Source organism: Grampus griseus (genome assembly GCF_964374135.1).
Source record: "Grampus griseus genome assembly, chromosome: 6".
Classification (NCBI taxonomy): domain Eukaryota; kingdom Metazoa; phylum Chordata; class Mammalia; order Artiodactyla; family Delphinidae; genus Grampus; species Grampus griseus.
In genome coordinates, this window is record NC_139000.1 from 50,264,167 (window position 1) to 50,287,592 (window position 23,426).

The 23,426-nt window shown below is 40.5% G+C and overlaps 2 protein-coding genes across 3 annotated transcripts in view; both read right to left on the reverse strand.

The window, feature by feature from the left end:
- The window catches only part of PIP5K1B (phosphatidylinositol-4-phosphate 5-kinase type 1 beta), a 323,269-nt gene that overhangs the window by 247,114 nt on the left and 52,729 nt on the right, over nucleotides 1-23,426 (reverse strand). The window lies entirely within an intron of this gene.
- Nucleotides 1,680-5,070, reverse strand: PABIR1 (PP2A Aalpha (PPP2R1A) and B55A (PPP2R2A) interacting phosphatase regulator 1). The gene has a single exon (XM_082656453.1). The coding sequence runs from the start codon at nucleotides 4,961-4,963 to the stop codon at nucleotides 4,091-4,093; it is 873 nt and encodes a 290-aa protein (XP_082512579.1). The 5' UTR covers nucleotides 4,964-5,070; the 3' UTR covers nucleotides 1,680-4,090.

The following is a 23,426-nucleotide window of genomic DNA, read 5'->3' on the forward strand; positions in this document are numbered from 1 at the left end:
TTTACTTCATTCAAGCTTCCAAATCTACTCCTGCCCCACCCTGAAACATCCTACACTCCTTAAAACTTGGAAAACAGAGGCAATCAGATACAAATTCTTTTCACTTTTCATATACACCTGCCTCCAAACCCCTAAACTCCTGCAACACAAATCAGTTCAACATTTACTGCTATCTTTGCCTAGCCTTTTCACTCTCCTTCCTGTTGCAAAAGAAAAAAAAAATTATTCTAGACAACCTTTCCAAGACCAACTCCTTCTTCTATTCACTGATGCTACTCAGGAAGTATCAGTTACATCATCTTCTTCCGTTTGTTGCTTTGGCGACTATTCCCCCCAATCTCCCACTTCTCTCTTGGATCTTCAGACTTTTTCTACTCATCTAAAAACATGCCAATAAGAAAACAATTCTCAGTCCTGTTTCCCTCATAAGTCTTGACCCTTTCCCCCTTATATGCCAAATATCTAAGAGTGGTCTCTTGCTATAGGTATGTAGCCGGCTGAACTGATAAATGTGAACCACTGGAAGGCAATCCCATACAGGTTATTCTTGATTACAATCGATCTTTTAAGTACGCTTAAAGGTTCCGACATCCCACAGCTGCAGATTTGGTGACCATTAATTATATGTTCCATTTACACTGTGTTTTTGAGAAACATCATAAAGGAAAATATACAACAGAGGTTTGTTATACATGACAAACTGTACCTTAACTCAATGTTGGTATGTGCTTTGGGGCTTCTAGCACAAAGTTTATAGATTAGCAATACTAATACCTTAAAAAGGTTTTTTTGAAGCTAATTCTTACATGAGCTAAGCCTATACATTCTATAGAGTAATGACTGAAGCCATGAGCAATAATATAATAATCTAAATTGTCTATATAAACTCTTAGAGCCTTATCTGATTTAAAACTTACCACCTATATATAAAAATAAACTTATAAAAATAAAAGCTTCTCTATACCTTCAGGGAAAAGGATCTGGTAAAAACCCATAAAACAGGAGAACAAGATGTACTGAACAAGAAGCAAGCAAGCCAGTGAGGGTGGAGCACAGAAAGCAAGGGGAGGGAGAGGCAAGGGTCAGACTGCACAGGGCCTCCTAGGGCAGAATTAATACATTTTGGTATACCATAAGAACAACAGGAAGCAAATGAAAAGCTTTAAGCTGGGAGATGGAAGGATCAGATCTGCAATTTTAAAAGGATTACTCTAGTTGCTGTATGGAGGATGAACGGGTAGCCAACCAGAATGAGTGTGAAGGGACAAGTGGGAATTAGGAGGCCTAAGAGGGAAATGATGGTAGGCTGGATCCAGGTGGCAGTACAGATGAAAGAAGATAGATTCTGGAAGATAAAATCAATAAGATTTGGTGAATGATTAGATATGAGGGAAAGAAAAGAGAGATGTCAGTGAGATGTTGGTTTCCTGAATTTATATACACATATACATGGAAGGCAAAGTAACATCTTGTATGACATATAGCGAATTATTAACAGAAATTACCTATGGGTAGTGAAGATGAATTTTACATAGTAAAAGGCAGACTTTCATTTTTTTTTTTTTTACTATATAGATATCTGTATTGTTTAAATATTTTTATAAGCAGAAGGTATACATTATTTCATAGTTAAATTCAAATGCAATAAAAAGAAACAGCATTTTCCTGGGTAAAAAGGATAGAAATGGCATTTTAGGGAAAGGAACAATTTAATCAAAGGTACAAACACATGAAAGTACATGGCATATTTAGAGTATCAAGTGGTCTAGTGTTTACAGAGTAAGAAGGGAAGATGTGTAATTGGGACAGGATGAGCAGAGGATTAAACCTGTGTTAGAGTATAGCCAGCTCATGAAGGACCTTATCATATGTCAAGTTAAAGAAAGCATTCTCTACACTATAGAAAATGGAGAAGCATATAAAGATTTTAAGCAGGAGGATGACAAACTCAAGTTTATATTTTAGAAAGATCACTTTAGAGGCAGTGTGAAGACTGGGCCAAAAGGGAGGTAAGAAAATAGGCTGCGAGATCACTTACGCCGGAACTTAAGCTAAATCAGGGCAACAGAGATAGAGAAGGGGAGACACAAGATTCACTTCACAAGTAGACAGGACTTGGTGATTGAGCTGGATTTGACACACAGAGAAAAGGGCAAGTCAAAGATGCTTCCCATGGTTGTAAGAAATTAGATAGGATGACATCAATTTAGGTAATACAAGAACAAGTTAAATGAAGAGATAATAAATTTTGTTTTGAAGGTGCTGAGGTTAAAGTACCTCTGGAAGCAGGTCAAAGTGCCCAACAGGAAGTTGGACACATACGTTTGAATTTGAGGAACAAGGTCAGAACTGGAGCACATTAACCCTTTTACCCAGAATAGAGAATTTTAAGCCTGTGGACACGATCTTACCCTCGACGTAATGAACTGAATTCCTGAGGCAACTGCCAAAAGTTGACCAGTTCCATTTATTCTCATAGTTGTAAAAATTCCACGTAATTGTTAAAGTCTCTGTAGGCAATAACTTAAAGTGAGGCGGAACATTTTGTCTTGGTTTCTTGGTCTCTCTTTTTCTTTTTTTTCCCCTTCCCCTTTTGTTTGCCATTCTTTCTATCTACCTACTTATCTAGTTAAGGAAGATACAGGAAATATAAGGAAGTATAATATAAAAAAATTTGCTATTAAATATTTTCATACTTTGTCTTAATTGTAAAAGGCAAAGAAAAGAACATTTCACAATTCTACCTTTAACAAAACCTAAGTTAAATAATGATTTACCTAGATGACTCTCCCCTGATTTCCTCTGGCAAGTCACTGCCCCTTAATTAAACGACATCCCCCAGGCAGTCAAGTCCAGCTGTAGCTTTAACCACAGAGGTTCCTGAAACAATTCCACGGTCCTGTTGTTGCTTACTGTCAGAAGTTTGAGTCACACTGTACCTTTGTCTAACCGATGATGCCCTAGTTTCTTGGGAGGTGGAGAGGAAGGACCTGTTGGCAAGGAAACAGCTGCTTCCTTCCTGAGCCAGGGAAAACCAAGAAGGTGACAGATGGGCAGAGCATAAAAGCAGCCAAAAGTTGCACTGGTTCCTTGTTGGCAAGGATTTTCACTGAGGCACGATTGGGTATTTTAAAGCATATTAATGACTGAGAGAGTTTCATCTGCCTGGGTGCTCTGCTGAAGTTCAACAGGGCTTCCCACACATCTTCTACAATGGAAAAACTTTAAAATTTGCAGTGGTACAAAGAACCTGGCCTCAGCCTATGTACAGTGGGCTAGGACTGCAAGGCACTGTCCCATTTCACTTTAGGATTATGCCCAAAAGAATGCACTTTCTGGTTAAAAAAAAAAAAAAAAAAAAGAAATTCTGTATAGTAGCTATATTTGTACAACTTATTAGAATTACTATTAAAAATTCGTTAGAAAATGTTTTTTAAATATGTTTACTTTTATATATTTAATTTTAAAAGATTTGTTGCAAACTTTTATATTCTGCTCTTTTATCACCATCCCCCATCCACTTCTGTACCCAGAAACTTAAATATTCAAGGATTCCTGGGTAAAACAGACAACCACTGGATGGATAAAACTAACATTTTAAAAATACCTGTACATAGGTAAGTTATTGTTCTTCATCAAATAGAAATTAGCAATCACTGAAAATAACATTAAAAATTAGTGTGGGCATGAAGTATGGAATTTTAAAACATCAGTTTACTATGCTGATTAATTCAACATTTATATTTGCATCAGAACTTAATAATCGCATAAATAAATAGAGCTCTCAGTTATTTTAAAAAATCAAGGGATAACATATGTATTTAGACATATTAGCAGCATAAAGATGTATGCTTCAACACACTTATTGGGAAAACGTCTGAAAATATTACACTGAATTCAAGGGCACCCGCAGGAATCTGACATAAAAGTTCTCTAGAATAACAACATTTCAGGAAATTCCAAAAAAGGAAAAGGGTAAAATAGGAAATAGCCTCAAATTAATCGACAAAGTTCAGTGCTTGTTCCAACTTCATTTTTCTCTCCATTGCAAAAACAAAAACAAAACCGAGTCTCAGGATGGGTGGGTGAATCACTTAGATGAAAGTTCATCTACTGGAATAAATGGAGAGGCCGCTTGGGCAGGTGACACAGGAGAGTCGGTGGTAGTGCTGACTTTCGCTGGTGAATTACAAGAAGATCCGGCACTGCTGCTGTTTCCATCAAGGGTATCGGAAGATACACACACACCAGGATCTGACAGCTGTGCAACGTCAGAAGAAAGCATGTTGGTGATGCCCTGGAAAAATCTCTTTGGCTGGTATTCAGTTTCCATTTCACATTTTCTTTTCAATGGTCCAAGAACACTTGGTCTAATGCAATTAATTGGACTCTGGCTTCTCCGGGTAGTAAATCGGGTCGTTGGGCTGGGAATAGGGCTTGGAGGCAATCCATTGCTACTCACAAAACTTTGCAAGGATGGTGAAAAACACTGCTTCCCAATTCCCCGGGTGGGTGACGGTGCTGGCGACACCGGAATGAAATCGATGCGTTTCGGGGAGGCGGATTTCTCCACGTCGTTGTCACTCAGGCTGAAACTTTCCTCCCAGGAGTGGCTTATCTGCATTGCGTTCTGCACCTCGCGCTCGTGGACGGTCTCTCGATTGATCAAGTCCATGCCCTCCTCCTGTTTGATCTGGTGCAAGCGGCTGCTGTGCATGCGGACGGGGGAGGCCGGTAGTAGCAGGCCGTGGCGGTTCGGGAACGTTGTGCTGTTTCGCCTGGCGCTCGGCGCCTCGGCCTGGAACACCGGCGAAGTGTCACTGAGGCCGTGGATCAGGGGGGCGCTGTTAGACCTCCTGAGGCCCCCGCCGCCACCGCCGCTGCCGCTGCCGCCGCCCTCCGCCGGGCTCCCAACCGTGCCTGGAGGCAGCTCCAGGTCCAGCTCCATCTTCTCCTGAGCCATGTCGCGGGCAGGGAGGCGGGGGCGGTGCTCAAAGACCTAGGATTCCCATTCCCCGCAGTCCAGGGCCGCTGCCGCCGCCACCGCCACCGAGAATCTGTCAGCGGGCTCGTCCCTCTGCGCATGCGTGCCCCTTGGCGCAGGCGCCCTACAATGTCTCTCTTCGTGGCGCCCGCTTAACGCAGAATAGCTGCGTCGCAGCCCTAGGGGGAGGGGGGAGGAGTGGTTGGGCCGCCAGTCAGTACGTTCCTTCCGCTGATATCTGTGAGCGCAGACCTGCTTTAACGCATGTTAATAAGGTTACCACCATATTCAGGAGTATATATTTATAAAATTAGAGCTCTGAAAGAGAGGTCCTTGGCGATGTGGGGCTGTATGATTACGAGTGGAGTTCGTCCTAACCAGAGAGGCCTTCCCTGAGCAAGGGACCATCTCCTGAGATCCCAAGAAGCAGGCCAAAAGGATGGGGTGTAGAACTGCCTGGGAAGCGGGAAGCGAGGGCTGCCAGCTGGGTGGCTGGCGGGAACCAGGAAGGGAGGGAGGGAGTGTGGCCTGGAGTGGAGAGTAAGCTGGCGGGACGTGAGGTGGTGGACCTTTATCCTGAGAACAGTGAAAACTCGGAAGGTTTTCCAGCCATGGGTATAATGGCGACTGAAAAGGTCCATGGCTGCAGTCCGGGGAATAACGTTACTGGGAGATTAGAACCTACAGAAAAAGACCAGAGAGGAAGCAATCCTCGGGGCCAGAGATGATGGTAATTTGCAGTAAGGTGGTACTGTAGGAGAGGAGTTGGAGAGAATGGGAAAATCTGGGAACTCGGTCAAAGAGGGAAAAAAACCAACCTGTATTACTATTGTTTTATTTAGAATCGTATTTCCAGCACAGGCATATGTGCTCAATCATGTTCATTTAGGATGAGGAATTTAATGAGGGGAAAACCAATAGGTCCTCGAACTTTAAAAATAAAAACACAATACTTGGCTCATGTAAGTAACAAACTTTCATATCATTAAAAATCGGTTTATATTTATTCTTTAGTGTCTTCAGTCAGATTTTTTCGCACATAACTAACTGTGTGCCAGGCAATGTGGTAGGAATTAGGCCCTAATATGGAGACATTTAATTTCTATTTGGGGGAGAAGAGATAAATATATGGGCTATTTTTCAGATAGTGGTAAGCCTTAGGAAAAAATAAAATAGGGTGGTGTGATAGAGCACTACTGGTAGAAGGGAGGGGGCAATTAGATAGAGCTGGGATCTAAATGACGAGAACCAAGTCCTGCGGACATCTGGGGGATGAATATTCCAACCATAGAGACTAGCAGGTGCAAAGGCCCAAGGCAAACATAAGTGTGGTGAGCTGGCAAGAAAAGAAAAAAGGGCCATGCCGCTGAAGCATAACGGGGGGGAGTGGTATGAGGGGGTAAAAGAGTTTGGCTTTTATTCTAAGTATGATGAAAAGCCACTGGGGCATTTTAAGCAGGAGAGTGATATTATCTGGTTTATGTTTTAGATATCACTTTGGCTCTGTGGAAAACAGGCTGAAAGAGGGCAGGAGTGGAGACAAAGATGGATTAGGAACCATGGCAACAGTACAGACAAGAGATTACTGGACTAGGGTTGTATCAATGGCGATGGGGGAGAAGTAGATGGATTCAGGATATGTTTTGGAAGTAGAACCTATAGGATGTGCAGATGGATTCAATTTAGATGGTGAAAGAAATAGATAATTCAAAGGCAACTCACAGGTGTTTTACGTAAACTGGGTAGATGGCAGTATCATTTACTGAGATAGGGAAAGAGTGTATTTAGAGGAGTAGAAATTAAGAGTTCTGTTTTGCTTGATTTGAGTTGGAAGTGTCTATTAGATATCCATGTGCCTAGGTAACTGAAAGAGAGCTCAGTGATTTTTGTTTAGCCTACTTTTTGCAGTTGAAGAAAGTAAGATCCAGAGAGGCCAGCACAGTCAGCATCACATAGCTTGTTTAGTAGTGGGAACCAGTACTAGAATCCAGTATGAGAATCCTAATCCATGCCCTCTCCACTGTCTCTCAAACAGCTTTTAATTTGAAGTCCCCATAGAATACAGATCCTGGTAATGAAACAATGTTGATTATTCATACCTCTAGTTATAGAAACTGATTTAAATTTTCCAAGTGCCACACGCTATTCAAGGTGCATCATATGTAGAATCTCATTTAATCCTCACACTAACCCTAGGAAGTAAGTAGCCTTGTTCCAGTTTGCAGGGGAAACTGAGACGCAGGGATTCAGTAATGTGCCCAGGATGACAGGAAGCGGTGGGACCTCGCCCTTCGGGCTCCAGAGCATGGGCACGATGGTGCCTCCTCCACGTGCAGTAACACTTCAGACTAGGAGAAACCACTTCCAGATAGTTTACACCTTTGTGAGTGCAATGGTATTTGAGACAGAATTTGAAGGACAGGTAGGATTTTAATAGATGATATTTTATATAGAATTGGAAGCATGAGTATAAAATAGCAAATCTGCTAATACATAAAGTACATAAAGACGAATAGGTAATGGGAAAAAGTTGGAAATTAAAGTTGGAGTCAGAGAATTGGAGCTCTGAATGCCAAACAAAAGTGCCTGTATTTAACATGTGGGGCAATAGGAAGCCGTTGACAAGAGGAATGACACAATGAGAGCTATGCTTTAGGGCCTGCCAGGTGGATGGATCTTAGATAGAGGGAAGTGGAAGAAGGAAGGTGGAAAGAACCAACATTTTCTAAATGCCCAATGCTGCCAGGCCCTTTAAACACTATAGTTCCACTTAATTCTCATTGTAATCCTATAAAGCAGATACTGTTATGCTCATCTTATAAAGGGACAAGTGAGGTTCAAAAATTGCAAAAGGCCCTATAGCTACATGGAAGAACAAAGATCTGAACCAATATGAATCAAGACCTCACTTCAAAATCTATATTCTTTTTGCTGCTTTCCCATGAAACAACGGACAAAGGATTAATCCCCAAAATATACAAACGGCTCATGGAGCTCAATATCAAAAAAAACAATTCAATTAAAAAATGGGCGGAAGACCTAAATGGACATTTCACCAAAGAAGACATACAGATGGCCAAGAGATGAAAGATGAAAAGATGCTCAACATCACTAATTATTAGAGAAATGCAAATCAAAACTACAATGAGGTATCACCTCACACCGGTCAGAATGCCCATTATCAAAAAATCTAGATACTATAAATGCTGGAAAGTGTGGGGTGAAAAAGGAACCCTCCTGCACTGTTGGTGGGAATGTAAATTGATACAGCCACTATGGAGAACAGTATGGAGGTTCCTTCAAAAACTAAAAATAGGGCTTCCCTGGTGGCGCAGTGGTTGAGAGTCCGCCTGCCGATGCAGGGGACACGGGTTCGTGCCCCGGTCCGGGAAGATCCCACATGCCGCGGAGCGGCTGGGCCCGTGAGCCATGGCCAATGAACCTGCACGTCCGGAGCCTGTGCTCCACAACGGGAGAGGCCACAACAGTGAGAGGCCCACGTACCGCAAAAAAAAAAAAAAAAACTAAAAATAGAACTACCATATGACCCAGGAATTCCACTACTGGGCATATACCCTGAGAAAACCATAATTCAAAAAGAGTCACGTACCACAATGTTCACTGCAGCACTATTTACAATTGCCAGGACATGGAACCAACCTAAATGTCCATTGACAGTTGAATGGATAAAGAAGATGTGGCATATATATACAATGGAATATTACTCAGCCATAAAAAGAAACGAAATTGAGTTATTTGTAGTGAGGTGGATGGACCTAGAGTCTGTCACACAGAGTGAAGTAAGTCAGAAAGAGAAAAACAAATACCGTATGCTAACACATATATATGGAATCTAAAAAAAAGAAAAAATGGTACTGATGAACCTAGGGGCAGGAATAAAGATGTAGACATAGAGGATGGACTTGAGGACACGGGGGTGGGGGTGGGGAGGAGGAAGCTGGGGCAAAGTGAGAGAGTAGCATCAACATATACACACTACTGAATATAAAATAGCTAGCTAGTGGGAAGCAGCAGCATAGCAGAGGAAGATGAGCTCGGTGCTTTGCAATGACCTAGAGAGGTGGGATGGGGAGGGTAGGAGGGAGGCTCAGCGGGGAGGGGATGTGGGGATGATGTTTGTGTGCATGGGGCTGATTCACTTTGTTGTACGACAGAGACTAACACAGTATTGGAAGCAATTATACTCCAATAAAGATCTATTAAAAAAAATAAAGATGGAGAATTTGATGGTTAACTCTGAGATGAAAAGAGGGTCGAAACTAAAGTTGGGAATGGCAGAAAAAGGAGGTGGATGTGGAGACCGGAAGGTAACAACCCAGAACCTGACTGCGTGGCTGTATGGAGGATAAACAGAGAGGAGTCACAAACAACTGAAGTTCATGCATGAGCAGCTGAAAGAATGGTACAACAGTACTGAATAAAAACAGAAGAGAGAGGAAGAGCTTCCGTAAGAAAATCAATATTAGATGAATAGGAAAAAAGTATTAACTACAGAGCTTATTTTATAATATCCATAGCATATTGCTAATTTGCATATTACTAAATTATTTCTATCAATAGTGTGCCTCAAATGTGCCAACATTGTTCATCCATGTCTGGATAAACACAATAATCATCTTTACTAATAAAGCACAGAGATGGTGATAACTACAAAATCAAACATACACCTATTAGAGATCTTCACTTGTTTCCCTGTTTCTACCCTTCTCTCTACAGTCAATTCTCCACCCTATGTTCAAGGTCATCCTTAAAAATAAGACTTGAAGAGTCACTTCCCTATTCAAAACTCTTTGGTGGATTCCCACTCGGGGCGGGGGGGGGGGGGAAGCCGAGGTCATTACAATGATCTATAGAGCTCTATCTGGGTCCCTGCCATCCCTCTGCCTACCCACCCAGTCACTGCCTTCCTCCAACTGCAGAGGCCTCCTTGCTATGCTTTGGCATGCTCCCCCGCCACCTAGCTTACTCTTCTTCCAGTGGACATCAAGTTGTTCCATCCCTTCAGCTCTCTGCGCGAATGACCTTTCCTTGTAAAAAGCAACAACAGTTCCCAATACCAAGCCTACACTCCCATCCCCCTCACTCTGTGTTCATTTTCCTCCAGAGCACCACATGACAATATGTATACATTGTTTTCTTGCCTCATCCTCAAGAAGGCAAACTCCACGAGGGCAAGGCCTTTGCTCTGTTCCTTACCATAAGCCTATTATCTAGAACAGGGCCTGGCACATAGCACTCAGTAAGCAGTTGTTGAGTCATTGTGCAAGTGAATGATGAATGAATGAATGGACTAATGTAGCTCTGTCCAAAAGGGAAGAGAACTCTGGTATTTGAAAGTCCAGAAAAGCCTAATAGGCTTTTCTAGACTGATTCTAAGTGCTCCTTACTTTGACAATTCCTTTTCTCATATCAAGAATATCATTATTAGTTACAGGGCCCTCCAGCCCATGCAGGTAGGCTACCCAAACAAACCATTATGTGAACCAAGACGTTTAAGTCCTAAGTTTCCATTCTTTTTAAACCATCTGCTTATACACACTTGACAGAGTTAAAATGCTCAGGCTGAGGATTCTAAGCAGTATGTAATATATTGAGTTAGTGCTTCGTCTCAAAGGAATAAAAGATAAATGAAAGAAAAGAGCAGCCATAAAATGCAATTCAGTCTGTTGCAAAAATAATACCAGAGGCAGGTCTAGATCTTCCCTAAGTCAATTCACCCTTCTGGTTTCACTCCGGGTATGAATTAAATACCACACTTAGGAGTAAGTCATAAAATCAAACATCTGCTCATTAAACTTTATTGTGATTAATATTTTATTTTTTCAAACTAACAGGTAGTTTCCTTTTAATTCCTAGGAGCAATTTCTTTTAACTCAACATTTTATTTTTGAGATTCAACATAATGTTGCTGTATAGAATTCTACCCTTTAAATGTACCACAATTTATTTATCCATTCAAACAGTAGTGGAAGTTTGCACCGTTTACAGTTTGGGGCTACAGCAAATAGGAGTTCTATAAACATCTAGGAGCAATTTTTGACTATTAAACCCCCAAGCATATAAAAAGGCAGATATCCACCTCTGAATCCATATTGAATGAATGTGAAATACAAAAATATGTGTACATGTATAATCTGAGATGAGCTGGAAAATGTCTCCATATCCCACATTTATTAATATCACCTATCTAGAATAAAAATATTGCAGAGGAAAAGTATACTTTCAAAGCATAGGAGCTCAGGAGTGTTCACTGGTACAACAACTTAGGGAAAATGTTTGGCAGTACATCATACTACCTACTAAAAGAAAATATATGCATGTTCTATGATTAAGAAATTCCACTTTGGGGTATATATCCAAGAGAAATGAGTACTTATGTCTACTGAAAGCCATGTACAAGAATGTTCCTTGCATTTTTATTCATAATAGCCCCAAACTGGAAACAACCCAAATGTCCATGAACAGAACAGTCAAAAGGGTGAACACATTATACAATGGAATTTTTTACTCAACAAGATGGATGAGTTACAGTACAATGTTGAATGAAAGAAATCAAACACATAAAGAGTGCATACTCTTTGACTACCTCTTTATGCGGTTCAAGAACAGCCAAAAGCAATCGATGGAGGTAGCAGCCAAACTAGTGGTTACCCTTGGGACTACTAACTGGGAGGGACACAAGGAAATGTTCCATATCCTGTTCTGGGTGCTGTTGACACAGGCATCAACATAGGTAAAAAATTATTAAGTAAGTACTTAAAATGTATACACTTTATTGCATATCAAGTTTGTCCTCAAAATGTTATCGACACAGAGAAAAACAGAATGGGAACTTGGAATGTAAATGGAGGACAAAACAGAATAAGAATGTACTTTAGTCGGGATGAAGATATTTTGTTCAAACGCTAACCACGAGTCTAACTCTAAATTCGAACACTAAGCTTCCAAATCTCTCTGACACACAACATTATCAGGGGAAGAATAGCTAGTTGGCCTTGACAGGACAAAGAAAGCAGACAGAAACACACACATACGCCCTTCAAGCTGCCTTTCACTGGGGCCCTAAACACCAATAGACTCCAGGAGCCTCACACAAACACTGGACACTTGTCTGAGGCCAGATCACCAACAGAACGATCCGTTCTCCTTGGCCCTGTTCCCAAAGAGCCCTCAAAGTTACTTATTTCTATGAAGGCATGAAAGAGGAAATGAAGCCCATTTTAGAGCCTTTGACTTTCTCAACTGCAATCCGTGTATTCTGTTCAGTCGGTTCTGCAGTATCCTCCTAAGCATAATTCATGAAATGAAACAGAGTTAAAGTAACGTCAGAGGAACTCAGCGGGGCCTGTTATTACATATGGAAGGAATGAGAATTGTGTTTGAGTACGCAACTTTGGCCGCAGGGAACTTATTTTGTTATCATAATGAAAGAAAAATAGTAGATGATCTCAGAAACTGTTATCAACCATTTACTGTACACTTACTGAGAGCCAGTAAGTACAGAGACTCTTCCTAGCACCTACCCTCGAGGTCGCTTAATCTAATCCTTAAAACTTTAAAGCAGCAGCAAGGATTAGAAGATCAAAGCACAAAGCTTACTAAGGGGCTTTTGACCCGCTCACCTTTCATTTTCGATAACTGCTAAAAGCCATCATGCCACTTGCATGGAGCTACAATCTTTATAGGGAAGAAGTAAAAAGGCAGAAAGGGGGCCTCAAAGGCCTGACAGAGGAGCCTTAAACAGCCTAGGTCCTCACCAAAGTTCAAGCAAACAAATATATGTGAATTGTAGTTATTTTGTTCAATTTTTTTCAAAGGAAGGTATTAAAAATAGCCATCCAGCCCCCACTCTCTACTTTAAGTCCTTCGACTAAAGTAGAACAATGAGTTGGTATCATTTTTTGATCCTCGCCAATTTTATACATTTTAGGCAGTACCCATTTTTTAGTGCCTTCTCTTTGGCATTAAACTTCTCCTAGGCCATAAACCAAGGTTATGATTGTTGTCCTTTACTGTTTTCATGTTTCTCTCTACCTGTCTGCTATCTTTCCCTTAAAAGATTAGCCCATCTGGCAAGCAAGAAAAAAGAACTGATGTCTTTACGGATAATGCATAAAGTTAACTTTGAAACATGCAAAAGCTGCAAATCTAGTTGGATTATATACTTGGGTCTTCCAGTTGGATGTCTGGGAAACTTCTAAAAGGGCTCAACATATTAGTGCCAGTAGGACTACAGCAAAAAAAAAAAAAAAAAAAGGTACCAAACCTGGAGTCAGACAATCATACTTCCAGCACAGTGACCTTGGACAAGTCTGTCAACTTCTCTGGGCTTGCTTTTCTCATTTATGAAGTGGGGACACAACCTCTTTGTTGTAAAGATCAAACGAGCTATGTCCGTAACAGGCCTTGCAAATGGTAAAGGCCCTATACAAACAGGCTTCTCTCAATGAAAATACTTAGTGCTATGATTGCAAAATGACCCTGCCTACTCTTCCCCTACTCTCATCAAAAAGCTTCCTTTGTTTTCTTGCTTTTAGTTTGATTCTGTGAAATAAAATTCTCTCCCCGCCTTCTTCCCTAAGACAATTAGTCATTTTTAGAGACACACAGTTTCTGTGGTCTCAGAAGTATGAACTGAAAAGTTCATGTGCAATTAGGTGGACAATTTCTAAGAAGGAGAAATAAGAAAAAACACATTTCTAAGAATTTCACTCTCTGAGTCTGCCTGAGAAGAGATGGACCCCACAGGGTGGAGAGGCCATCAGGAACTAAAAATGTGGCTAGATCAGTGAATCCTATTCCCCGCAGCAAGTCATTTGTCTGTCCCCAACAGCAGCAGCTACCCTCCCTGATGGCGCTGAACTTTTCAACTGGGACTAATCCCACAGGCTTATTCTCACTTATTCATTTTAAACCCTGTTTTGAATTCTGCTGTCGTGCTACTGTCTTTGCTGGCATATAATGAACTGCACAGACACACATCAGGCTGAGCCTGATAAACAAGATGAACCCAGCCACTCTCAGACAAAACCGGAAGAGGAAAGGGGAAGGGACCAGAAAAAGATGCAAGAAGTTTCAAGAGATGCATTCCTCGAGATGCACACCCTTCTCTCCAGGTAGCTGACTCCTTGTAGGTATGTTTTGAAGATCACGCCAAACGATCTTAAGAAGTTTGAAGCTGCTGCCCCAGACCTAAAGATTCATAAAAGGGAAATGTTTTTGGCTTTAGAGGATGACAGCTGCATAGCCAAGAGTCACCTAACCTCTCAGACGCTTGAAGAAAGTAGATTCTATGACTGAGAGAGAGGGCAGTTTCTAATGTGTTCTTTTCCTTTCACCCAGCTATACTTTAAGCTAATATGTATTATGGAGGAGTGCTCTATTTCCTATCTCATACTTACTAACTTATAAACTGAATGCAACCGTAATTCACCATCTGTATGCCTTTTCCACCTGCAGCTCAACTTGTTGGTAGGAAATGAAGTTTTACCACCCATGGAGTTCTATCATCTGAAAGTTCCACTTATTAGGAAGTGGTACAGATTTTTCTTCTTCACTCTCCGTTTGAAAACTCAAAGTCTAAAAGAGGAGACTTCTTCAGCCCTTATGGTTGTGACACTTTTACCAGACAATGTCGTCATCATGATCATCATCATCATACAATAGTAGCTTACATTTACTGAGGGCATATGTGCCAGGTACCCTTCTAAGTACTGTGTGTATATGAACTCATTTAATCCCTACACCATTTCTAGGATTATGACCCTCATTTTATAGATGAGGGAAAGGAGGAACAGAGAGGTTAACGTAGGGGCCTGAGATGACATAACCAGTTAAGGGGTAGAGGAATTTAAGCCCAGGGGTCTGGCTTTCAGGGGCTCACAGCTCACGTAACACAAGTGGATTCCTCAAACCTGCCATGTTCATGGTGCTCCAGGCTATTTTGAAAGAATGATGGTGGACTTGACACGTACAGGATAATCATTCTGCTTATCAGAAAGACAGATGAGGGATCCATGTAATTGCATGGGCTTACAGACACTAGCAAGGTTACAAAATTCAGCAATTAATAAATGCCCTACTTGCCCCAAAGCAGTCCCGAAAACGAATGCAAAGTGTTAGAACCACAGAATGTCAGCTCTGAAAGGAGCTTTAGAAATCACCTACACTAACCTTTATCAGCAAGGAATTAGGTTCAGAGAGAGCCAGTGATTTCTTCAAGGTCAAAAAGGCATCCAGCACAGAGGCAAGACGTTTTATTTAAGTCATAGAAATTGCTTCCTCATGTTTGCTCTCCGGGTTCCCCTTTCACTTTCAACTCTTTCTCTAAACAAACAGCATCCACTTCCATGGTTTCAACTATGACCAACGTGCTGACGTCTCTCAGATTCATGTCCCTAAGTAGGGCTGTCCTATCTCTAGACTGTAATATATAACTACCTACTAGACAATTCCACTCTACTTTTCACAGGTCCTTCAAACTTGTCTGTGAACAAGCTCACTTCTCCCTACCCCAGATCCACTCTTCTCTTGAGAATGAATTACACAATAATCTCTCCAGACAGCCACAGCAAAACTGCACAGATTCTAGATCTCTCCACCCCTTCACGTCTTCCATCTAAACCATCACTAAATCTCTTCAATTTTACTTGCTTAACATCTGATAGCCTCCCCTTTCTCTCTGGCCTCTATTACTAAAGCACTCCGTCTGCCCCTCAACTACAACAACTTCAATGAGTCTTGGGCATGTGAGGATGGCTCCAATCCTACCCAATTTGCATAAGTGCTGCCAGGATGAATTTTCCGAAATAATCTCACCACAAGAGCAGACAGACAGACTACAGAGAGGAAGACAGACTGAAAAGAAGGAAGGAGGGTGGCAGGGAGGAAGGAAGAGGCTAACCCTAGTATCCGCCCAAATTGCTCTAAAGCTCTACTTCCTTTGAATGGAAAGTACTACAACACAGTATTTAAGAAATCATGCTCTGAAGTCAGAGAATCTGGGTTTAAATCCTGACTGTGTAACTTACACAGGCGTGGCTTGGGGGTCAAGTTACTTCCCCTCCTTGAGACTCAGTTTCCTCATCGAAAAATGAGGATAATAGTCCCTCTATCAAATGACTGTTGTGAACATTAATTGAGGTAATACGCATGAAACTCTTAGAACACAGCCAGACATGAGATTTCTCAAAACAGATCCTAGAACCATAACCAGTACATCTTATTTAACCAGACTGTTGCCTCACTTCTCTTTCCTAGGCACCGACCACCTAGCCAGCTCTTCCTGCAATATGTATTGAGTGCCGCATCTACATGCAGTTCAGTTTGGAGACTGAACAAATACTGGTGACAAAGCTTCTCTGCTAGAACTCTGAGATTTCAAAATCCTTCAAACCACAAAACACTCAAAACCTGTTACAATGAAGGCTCTGCAGTGGGTATTATAAAGATGAAAAAGACCCCAAGGAAGTTGAGAATCCAGGAAGGAGGTAAGCAGCACATTATTAACCATACAATAAGCTACTTCTCATATCCTCAGCCTTAAGTGAGCATCGGGATCATCTGCGGAATTTTTAAAACAAACACAACAGAGCCCCAGTACAGAGATTCTCACTCAATAGGCCCGGGACCTGGTATTGCCATTTTTATTAAAAAAAAATATTCTCCAAGTGAATCTGATGTGCTCCGAAGGTTGGAAACTCCTGGAATGAAAAGCATCTCTACTGCTCACAAGTACTTATTAAAATATTAACATTTTAGAAGAGCCTGTGCTCCGCAACAAGAGAGGCTGCGATAGTGAGAGGCCCACGTACCGCAATGAAGAGTGGCCCCCACTTGCCGCAACTGGGGAAAGCCCTCGCACAGAAACGAAGACCCAACACAGCAAAAATAAATAAAAATAAATTAATAACCTCCTACCCCCAACATCTAAAAAAATATATATATATTAACATTTTAGAAGATGAGGAGATTGCTTTCAGCTGATTGAGGGGAATAACAAAGTCTATGAAGAATTCTTGCAGACAGGATCCCCAGGGAGTCTGTTCTAACCTGCCCAATTTGGAGCATGAGAAGCCATCTTCCAATAATAACACTAGCTGAGTGAAACCTTTATGTGAGAATTTTTGTTTTTCTGTTATCTGGACTCCTTCCTATCCCTGTTTTGACCTGGAGAGGACAGGAGCTCAGCAAGATGGCCAAAGGCTGAGAAAGAGGCTTTTTGCCTGCAGCAGGCCTTACCGAAGGAGGGGAGAAGAGCTGAAATGAAGTTGGAGGCTCTGCCAAACACATTGGAGATACCAGCAGCAAACCGTGATTTAAAATGACACTTGTCGGGCTTCCCTGGTGGCGCAGTGGTTGGGAGTCCGCCTGCCGATGCAGGGGACGCGGGTTCGTGCCCCGGTCCGGAAAAATCCCACATACCGCAGAGCGGCTGGGCCCGTGAGCCATGGCCGCTGAGCCTGCGCGTCCGGAGCCTGTGCTCCGCAACGGGAGAGGCCACAACAGTGAGAGGCCTGCGTACCGCAAAAAAAATAAAATAAATAAAATAAAATGACACTTGTCAAATGTGGCAGAAATGCTGAAGGATTTGGTTTTGTTTGTAGGGAGGGAGGATGATGTCCGGGAGATACCTGGGGATCTTAGGGAGAGGCAGAGGGAGGGAGATAGAAACAGAGGGAGGGAGTGTGCAGGAATTGGGAGGAGCTGCACCTTAGGTGGGTGATAAGAAACTGGAGGAAGCCAGTAGACTATGCTCTGAAAAATGTGGTTGATTCAAACTGAGAAAACATTTTTCAAGTTCTGACGGGTGCCAGGTGCTTCCGCATAGACTCAGAGGAAAGCAAGCAATAAAACATCACCATGACGGGTCATGGAAGGGTTCTTAAGGACAGGATTTTCTTAAACTTTTTTTCTTTCCCGAGAAGTGACTAGTGGTAAGAGAAATACTAATGATAGGAAAGGAAAAATAATTGGGACAGAAAGTCCTGGAGTGAGTGGAGGAAATGGAATTGGGGGCACAAGCAACAGGTTATAAATATTTATTTAAAGTCTATAAAAATATCCTTTAGCTTTAGAGAAGTCAAATCTGGGGGAATTACATCGCTCTTTTCTTCATCAATAATAGCTAGTTACAGTTTCAGAGGGCTGCTTACATTTGATGTACTCCATCACTGACAACATGAAAACTTCCACTTTTCTTCAGCAAAAATGAAGGGAAAATGCAATTAATGCTAGTGCTTTTATTATACTTAGCAGTTCTGGAAGCCGGATATAGACTATAAGCTAGAAAAAACCCACAGCCTAGGCTTCCCTGGTGGCGCAGTGGTTGGGAGTCCATCTGCTAGTGCAGGGGACACGGGTTTGAGCCCTGGTCCGGGAAGATCCCACATGCGGCAGAGCAACTGGACCTGGGCGCCACGGCTGCTGAGCTTGTGCTCTAGGGCCCGTGAGCTACAACTACTGAGCCCGCGTGCCACAACTACTGAAGCCCGTGTGCCTAGAGCTCGCGCTCTGCAACAAGAGAAGCCACTGCAATGAGATACTGCAATGAGAAGCCTGTGCACCGCAAGGAAGAGTGGCCCCCACTCGCCGCAATTAGAGAAAGCCCGCGTGCAGCAACGAAGACTCAACGCAGCCAAAAATAAAATAAAATAATTTTTTAAATGTATATAATGTTTTAATTTTTAAAATAAGATGAGGGAACTAGGGATATATTATTGGTTTTGAAGAAGTTGTGCATTTAATGAAGCAAATATTTAATTTCTTCAAATGCTTCCACCACTTTTCCCAATAGTGTGACTAAGTCAACTGTCTACACGTGTGCCCAGTATCTCGCTTCAGTTTATTATCAACAACTGAAATGCTTCCGAGGGCAGGCAGACAGAGGAGTGATAGCACTACAAGAAAGAGCATTTGCACTCAGCAGACTGGAGAGCTGGGGGGCATCTAAAGGAGACAGACAGCCACTGTGCAATTCTAGCCAACTGTTGCCCTTTGCAGAAAAGGGTGTCATTCAATGCTGAAGCTTCTAATTTTTCAAGAGAGGCTGAGCATTCAGATTTTCAAAACCATGGATTCTCACAATCTGTACATGTTAAATTACAAAAAAATAAAAAAGCTAATTAACACACTGGGTGGGCCTGATCAAAAGGGTATAAACGCTGGTTTAGGCTCTGAGGCACCAGCTCATGACCTCTGAAAACCCATTCTTTTCTCTCATTTTTTTTTTTTTAAAAACATCTTTATTGGAGTGTAATTGCTTTACAATGGTGTGTTAGTTTCTGCTTTATAACAAAGTGAATCAGTTATACATATACATATGTTCCCATATCTCTTCCCTCTTGCGTCTCCCTCCCTCCCACCCTCCCTATCCCACCCCTCTAGGTGGTCACAAAGCACCGAGCTGATCTCCCTGTGCTATGCGGCTGCTTCCCACTAGCTATCTATTGGTAGTGTATATATGTCCATGCCACTCTAGTCTCAGCCCTCTTTCCCCAGGACTGTCATTCCTGGTCTGCTGCATGATGACCCCTCCTTCCACAATATCCTTTGTCATTTTTCTTTATACTCAACCTAGTCTCTGGCTACAGGCTAAGAGGACAGCAGCCATGTCTTAGAAGTAAAGGGAAACCCTGCAGTGCTTGACCTGGGGCCTGGTGCACGTCAGGAACATGAGAATGATGGTGGGTGATACCTTTGAAACCTCTCCTAGTGGATGATGGATGCATCCAGTTTTTCCTTTTCTTCCCACTGCCACCCCTACCAGCACCAGTTATAACCAGCCCTGTGTCTTACTGACTTCTCTTACTGTTTTTAATAATTTTCCAGTTGATTCTCTTCTTTCTAGGTACGTACTTCAAATATCTACAAATAATAAGTTCCACTTCAGTGTTTATATCTATTACTACTTTCTCTTGTCTCCTGGCTGGTACTTTCTGAGTCAGGTTTATAATTTCAATGAAAATGAGCATTCTTATCATGCATTTGACTTAAATGGGAATGCTTCTTGTGTTTCACAAAATATGATGCTGCTTTGTCATGAGACTATGCGGTATTTAAAATAAAGCAACAAAAGTAACATATCCTTATTCTAATTTTACTAAGTTTAAATTTTTTCTTTATAATCCAGAATGTGTGTTGGATATGTTTTCTGTTACCAAAGACTGATTTTATTTATTCTTATGAAGTTAAGTTTATTGACATATAATTTACATGCAATAAAATTCACCTTTATAAAGAATACGGTTCAGTGAGTTGTGACGAATGTATATAGTCACATAACCATTGCCACAATCAATATATCATTGGATGTTGAATTTTAGCAAAGCATTTTTGTCACCTGTTAAGATGACAATATAGATTTTTCTTTTTTGATCTAATATGGAGCCCAGCTTCTCCAATACTGAACCAAGCTCACATTCCTGTGATGTGCCCCACTTGACCACGTATTTATTTAATGTACTGCTAAATTCTATTTGATGGTATTTTATTGAAGGGTTTTGCATCGATATTCATAAGCCGGATTGATCTTCGGTGTGTGTGAGCATACACATGTACATGTTCATACACACTATCTTTGTGAAGTTCTGATATAAAGATCATTTTGGAATTAAAAAAACTTGGAAGTTTGCCTTTTGCTCTTTGCTTAGAAAAAGCTGTAACAGTAATGTGAACACTCATCCAGGTTTACATGGGAAAGCTCCAGTTTACATCACTTGTCCCAAGTAAAACTCCCTTTAATAAATTATATGGTCACCCTACTTAATATCTTTGAATGTTGGAAGAATTTACTGAGGCCAACTGGACCTTGCACTTTGAATTTAGAAAGCATCTTCTGATAATTTTTCATTTCTTCCATGGTTATTGATTTAAGCTCTCTCTCCTGGGAGCCACTTTGAAACAGTAAAATTTCCTAGAAATATACTTCATCTATCTCCATGGAATTTCACACAGTACCTTACAATATTTTTTGGTTATTTCTTCTTTTTGGTCTTTAATTTTGTTGACTTTTACTTTCTCTCGTAATAAGAGAACAAAAGATATACTTGTTCACCATACAAAATTTTAAAAATAAAAACACAAATAAAAACAAAATTTAAAAAATAAAAACACATACAAAGTTAAAAATTACCCATTACTCAGAAATAATTACTGTTGACACTGTCATGTGGAACATTTCAGACTTTTGGCTGCCTACAAACCTACCTTCCTACCTACACACAGCGTTTATTAATCAGTCTCTTCCTTGTTATATGGTGTGACCATTTTTCCATATCAATAAATACATATTTACATCTTCAATTTCAATGGCGGTGAAGCATGATTATACCATGACTTTCCTATTTAAATTCCTGACAATAGGGAATAGGTAGATGGGTTATTTTTTTAAAACTATTTTTAACAATGCTGCATTGAACGTTAACTAACATCTTTGCATGCTCCTCCAGTTATACTGGTAGGACAGATCATTAAAAGTAGAAGTGCTAGTCAAAGATAGATATATTTAAAAACAATTTTTTGCTTATAAAAAGTCTATATTTCTTATATTTAAAAAATCAGCAAAGTAAATATTTCCTGCAATCCATTCTCCAGTGATACTTCTGTTCACATTTTGTTAGGGGTATAGCCACCAAGCCTTAGTGTATACTTTTTTTTAAACCATAAATGAGACCATATTATACATACTAATTTGTAGTAATGAGACCATATTATACATACTAATTTGTAACCATATTATACATACTAATTTGTAACTTTCCATATTATGCCATCTTTTCCTGCACAGCATCATTCTGTACAGTTATAAGATATTCAATGGATAAAAGAACCATAATTTGATTAACTACTGATGTAAATGTGAGATGTTTCCAATTTTTGCTACTATAAACAATGCTACAATGAATATCACTGTCTTTAGTTTTGGCTCCATTGTTCAATTATTTCCTTAGGCTAAATTCCCAGAGGTGGAACTGCTAGATCAAAGGATTTTTACTTCAAGGCTTCTGATGAACACAAGACCCTTGAGAAAGTCTGCATCAATCAGCATTCCCAACAGAGTCTGAGTGCTTGCTCTCCACATGCACCTCAACCTCAACCTCAACATTTTTGTTCTTAAATTTAGGCTTAGATAACAAAAAGTGGCACTTAGGTTTGCTGTTTTTCGCATTTTTTTTTTTTTTTTTTTTTTTAACTTTTTGGCCTCGCCCTGCAGCATGTGGGATCTTAGTTCCCCATCCAGGGATTGAAGCCGCGCCCCCTGCATTGGAAGCGCAGTCTTAAACCACTGGACCGCCAGGGAAATCCCTGTTTTTTGCATTTTAAAAATTATTAATAAATTGGGTATTTTTTTTTCATGTACTTTTTGGCTCTTCACAAGTTACCAAATCACTTTATATGATCTAGTATCTATCTATAAACAGAATAGCCATAATAAATCATATTTATTTCTTAAAATCTTCAGTCCTATTTTGGAGAAATAAAAAAAAAAAAAGAAAAACATGCCTTGCATTTTTAGAAATAGCTCTGGGTGCTCTTGTTGGAATTTTGCTCTAAGTTTATTCCAAGTAAGGGAGAGCAACCATTTTCTCCATGTTGCATTAACATGAACAGGTACCAGAACATTACAAAATGTTTTGTTGGAGCACAGAATTCAGTGTAGCACGGGTACACACCCAACTTTCCAGTATAGCATAAGCATTTTAATAGATATTTCATTATAATACAGTCTCATCTCTAACTGCTCCATGGAACAGACCGCTAAAATACTAGAGGCAGGCTAGTTTCATCACATTGTCAACATCTGTAATGTTTGAAGCATTAAAAATAAGGAGTGCAATCTTTCTCAGAGCTTTCATTTTTTTCAGGGCTTTCATTTTTAAATAAGCACCCATTATGAACAATTGTGACTGATTTCCTTTGGAGCAATAACATAGTGAACATTCACTTTTATTTTTTTTAAACAGTTAAGAACAAATGACCTGCGAGTGAATTCAAGATAATGAGCAGTGATTGTAGCATTCCATCAAAGCATTTTTGTTTAAATGCTTAAAAACAAGATTCAGAATACATATTCCAAAAGGCAGCAAATTTAGATGGGCCTTCTCCACTTTTTCTTAAACTCTAGTTTTATTTTAAAAGGCACACGTCAAATGTGTGAAATGCTTCAGTGTTTTTAAATAACTATCATTAAAGAAATCAAGGTAATTATAAATTGAAACATAAAATCAATTTTGTGGGAAACACTGATGCTTATGTTTACATCAAGAGATCACATAATAAAGGTGAGGGCAAGAAAAGGTTTACTTTATCAGTCTTTTTACCATTATTATTTTTTGTTTTGATAAAGTATTGCCTAATCTGTCTGACCTTGCAACGCTTGATATAATGTATAAAGCAACACTCTAGCATTAAATGAAAATCC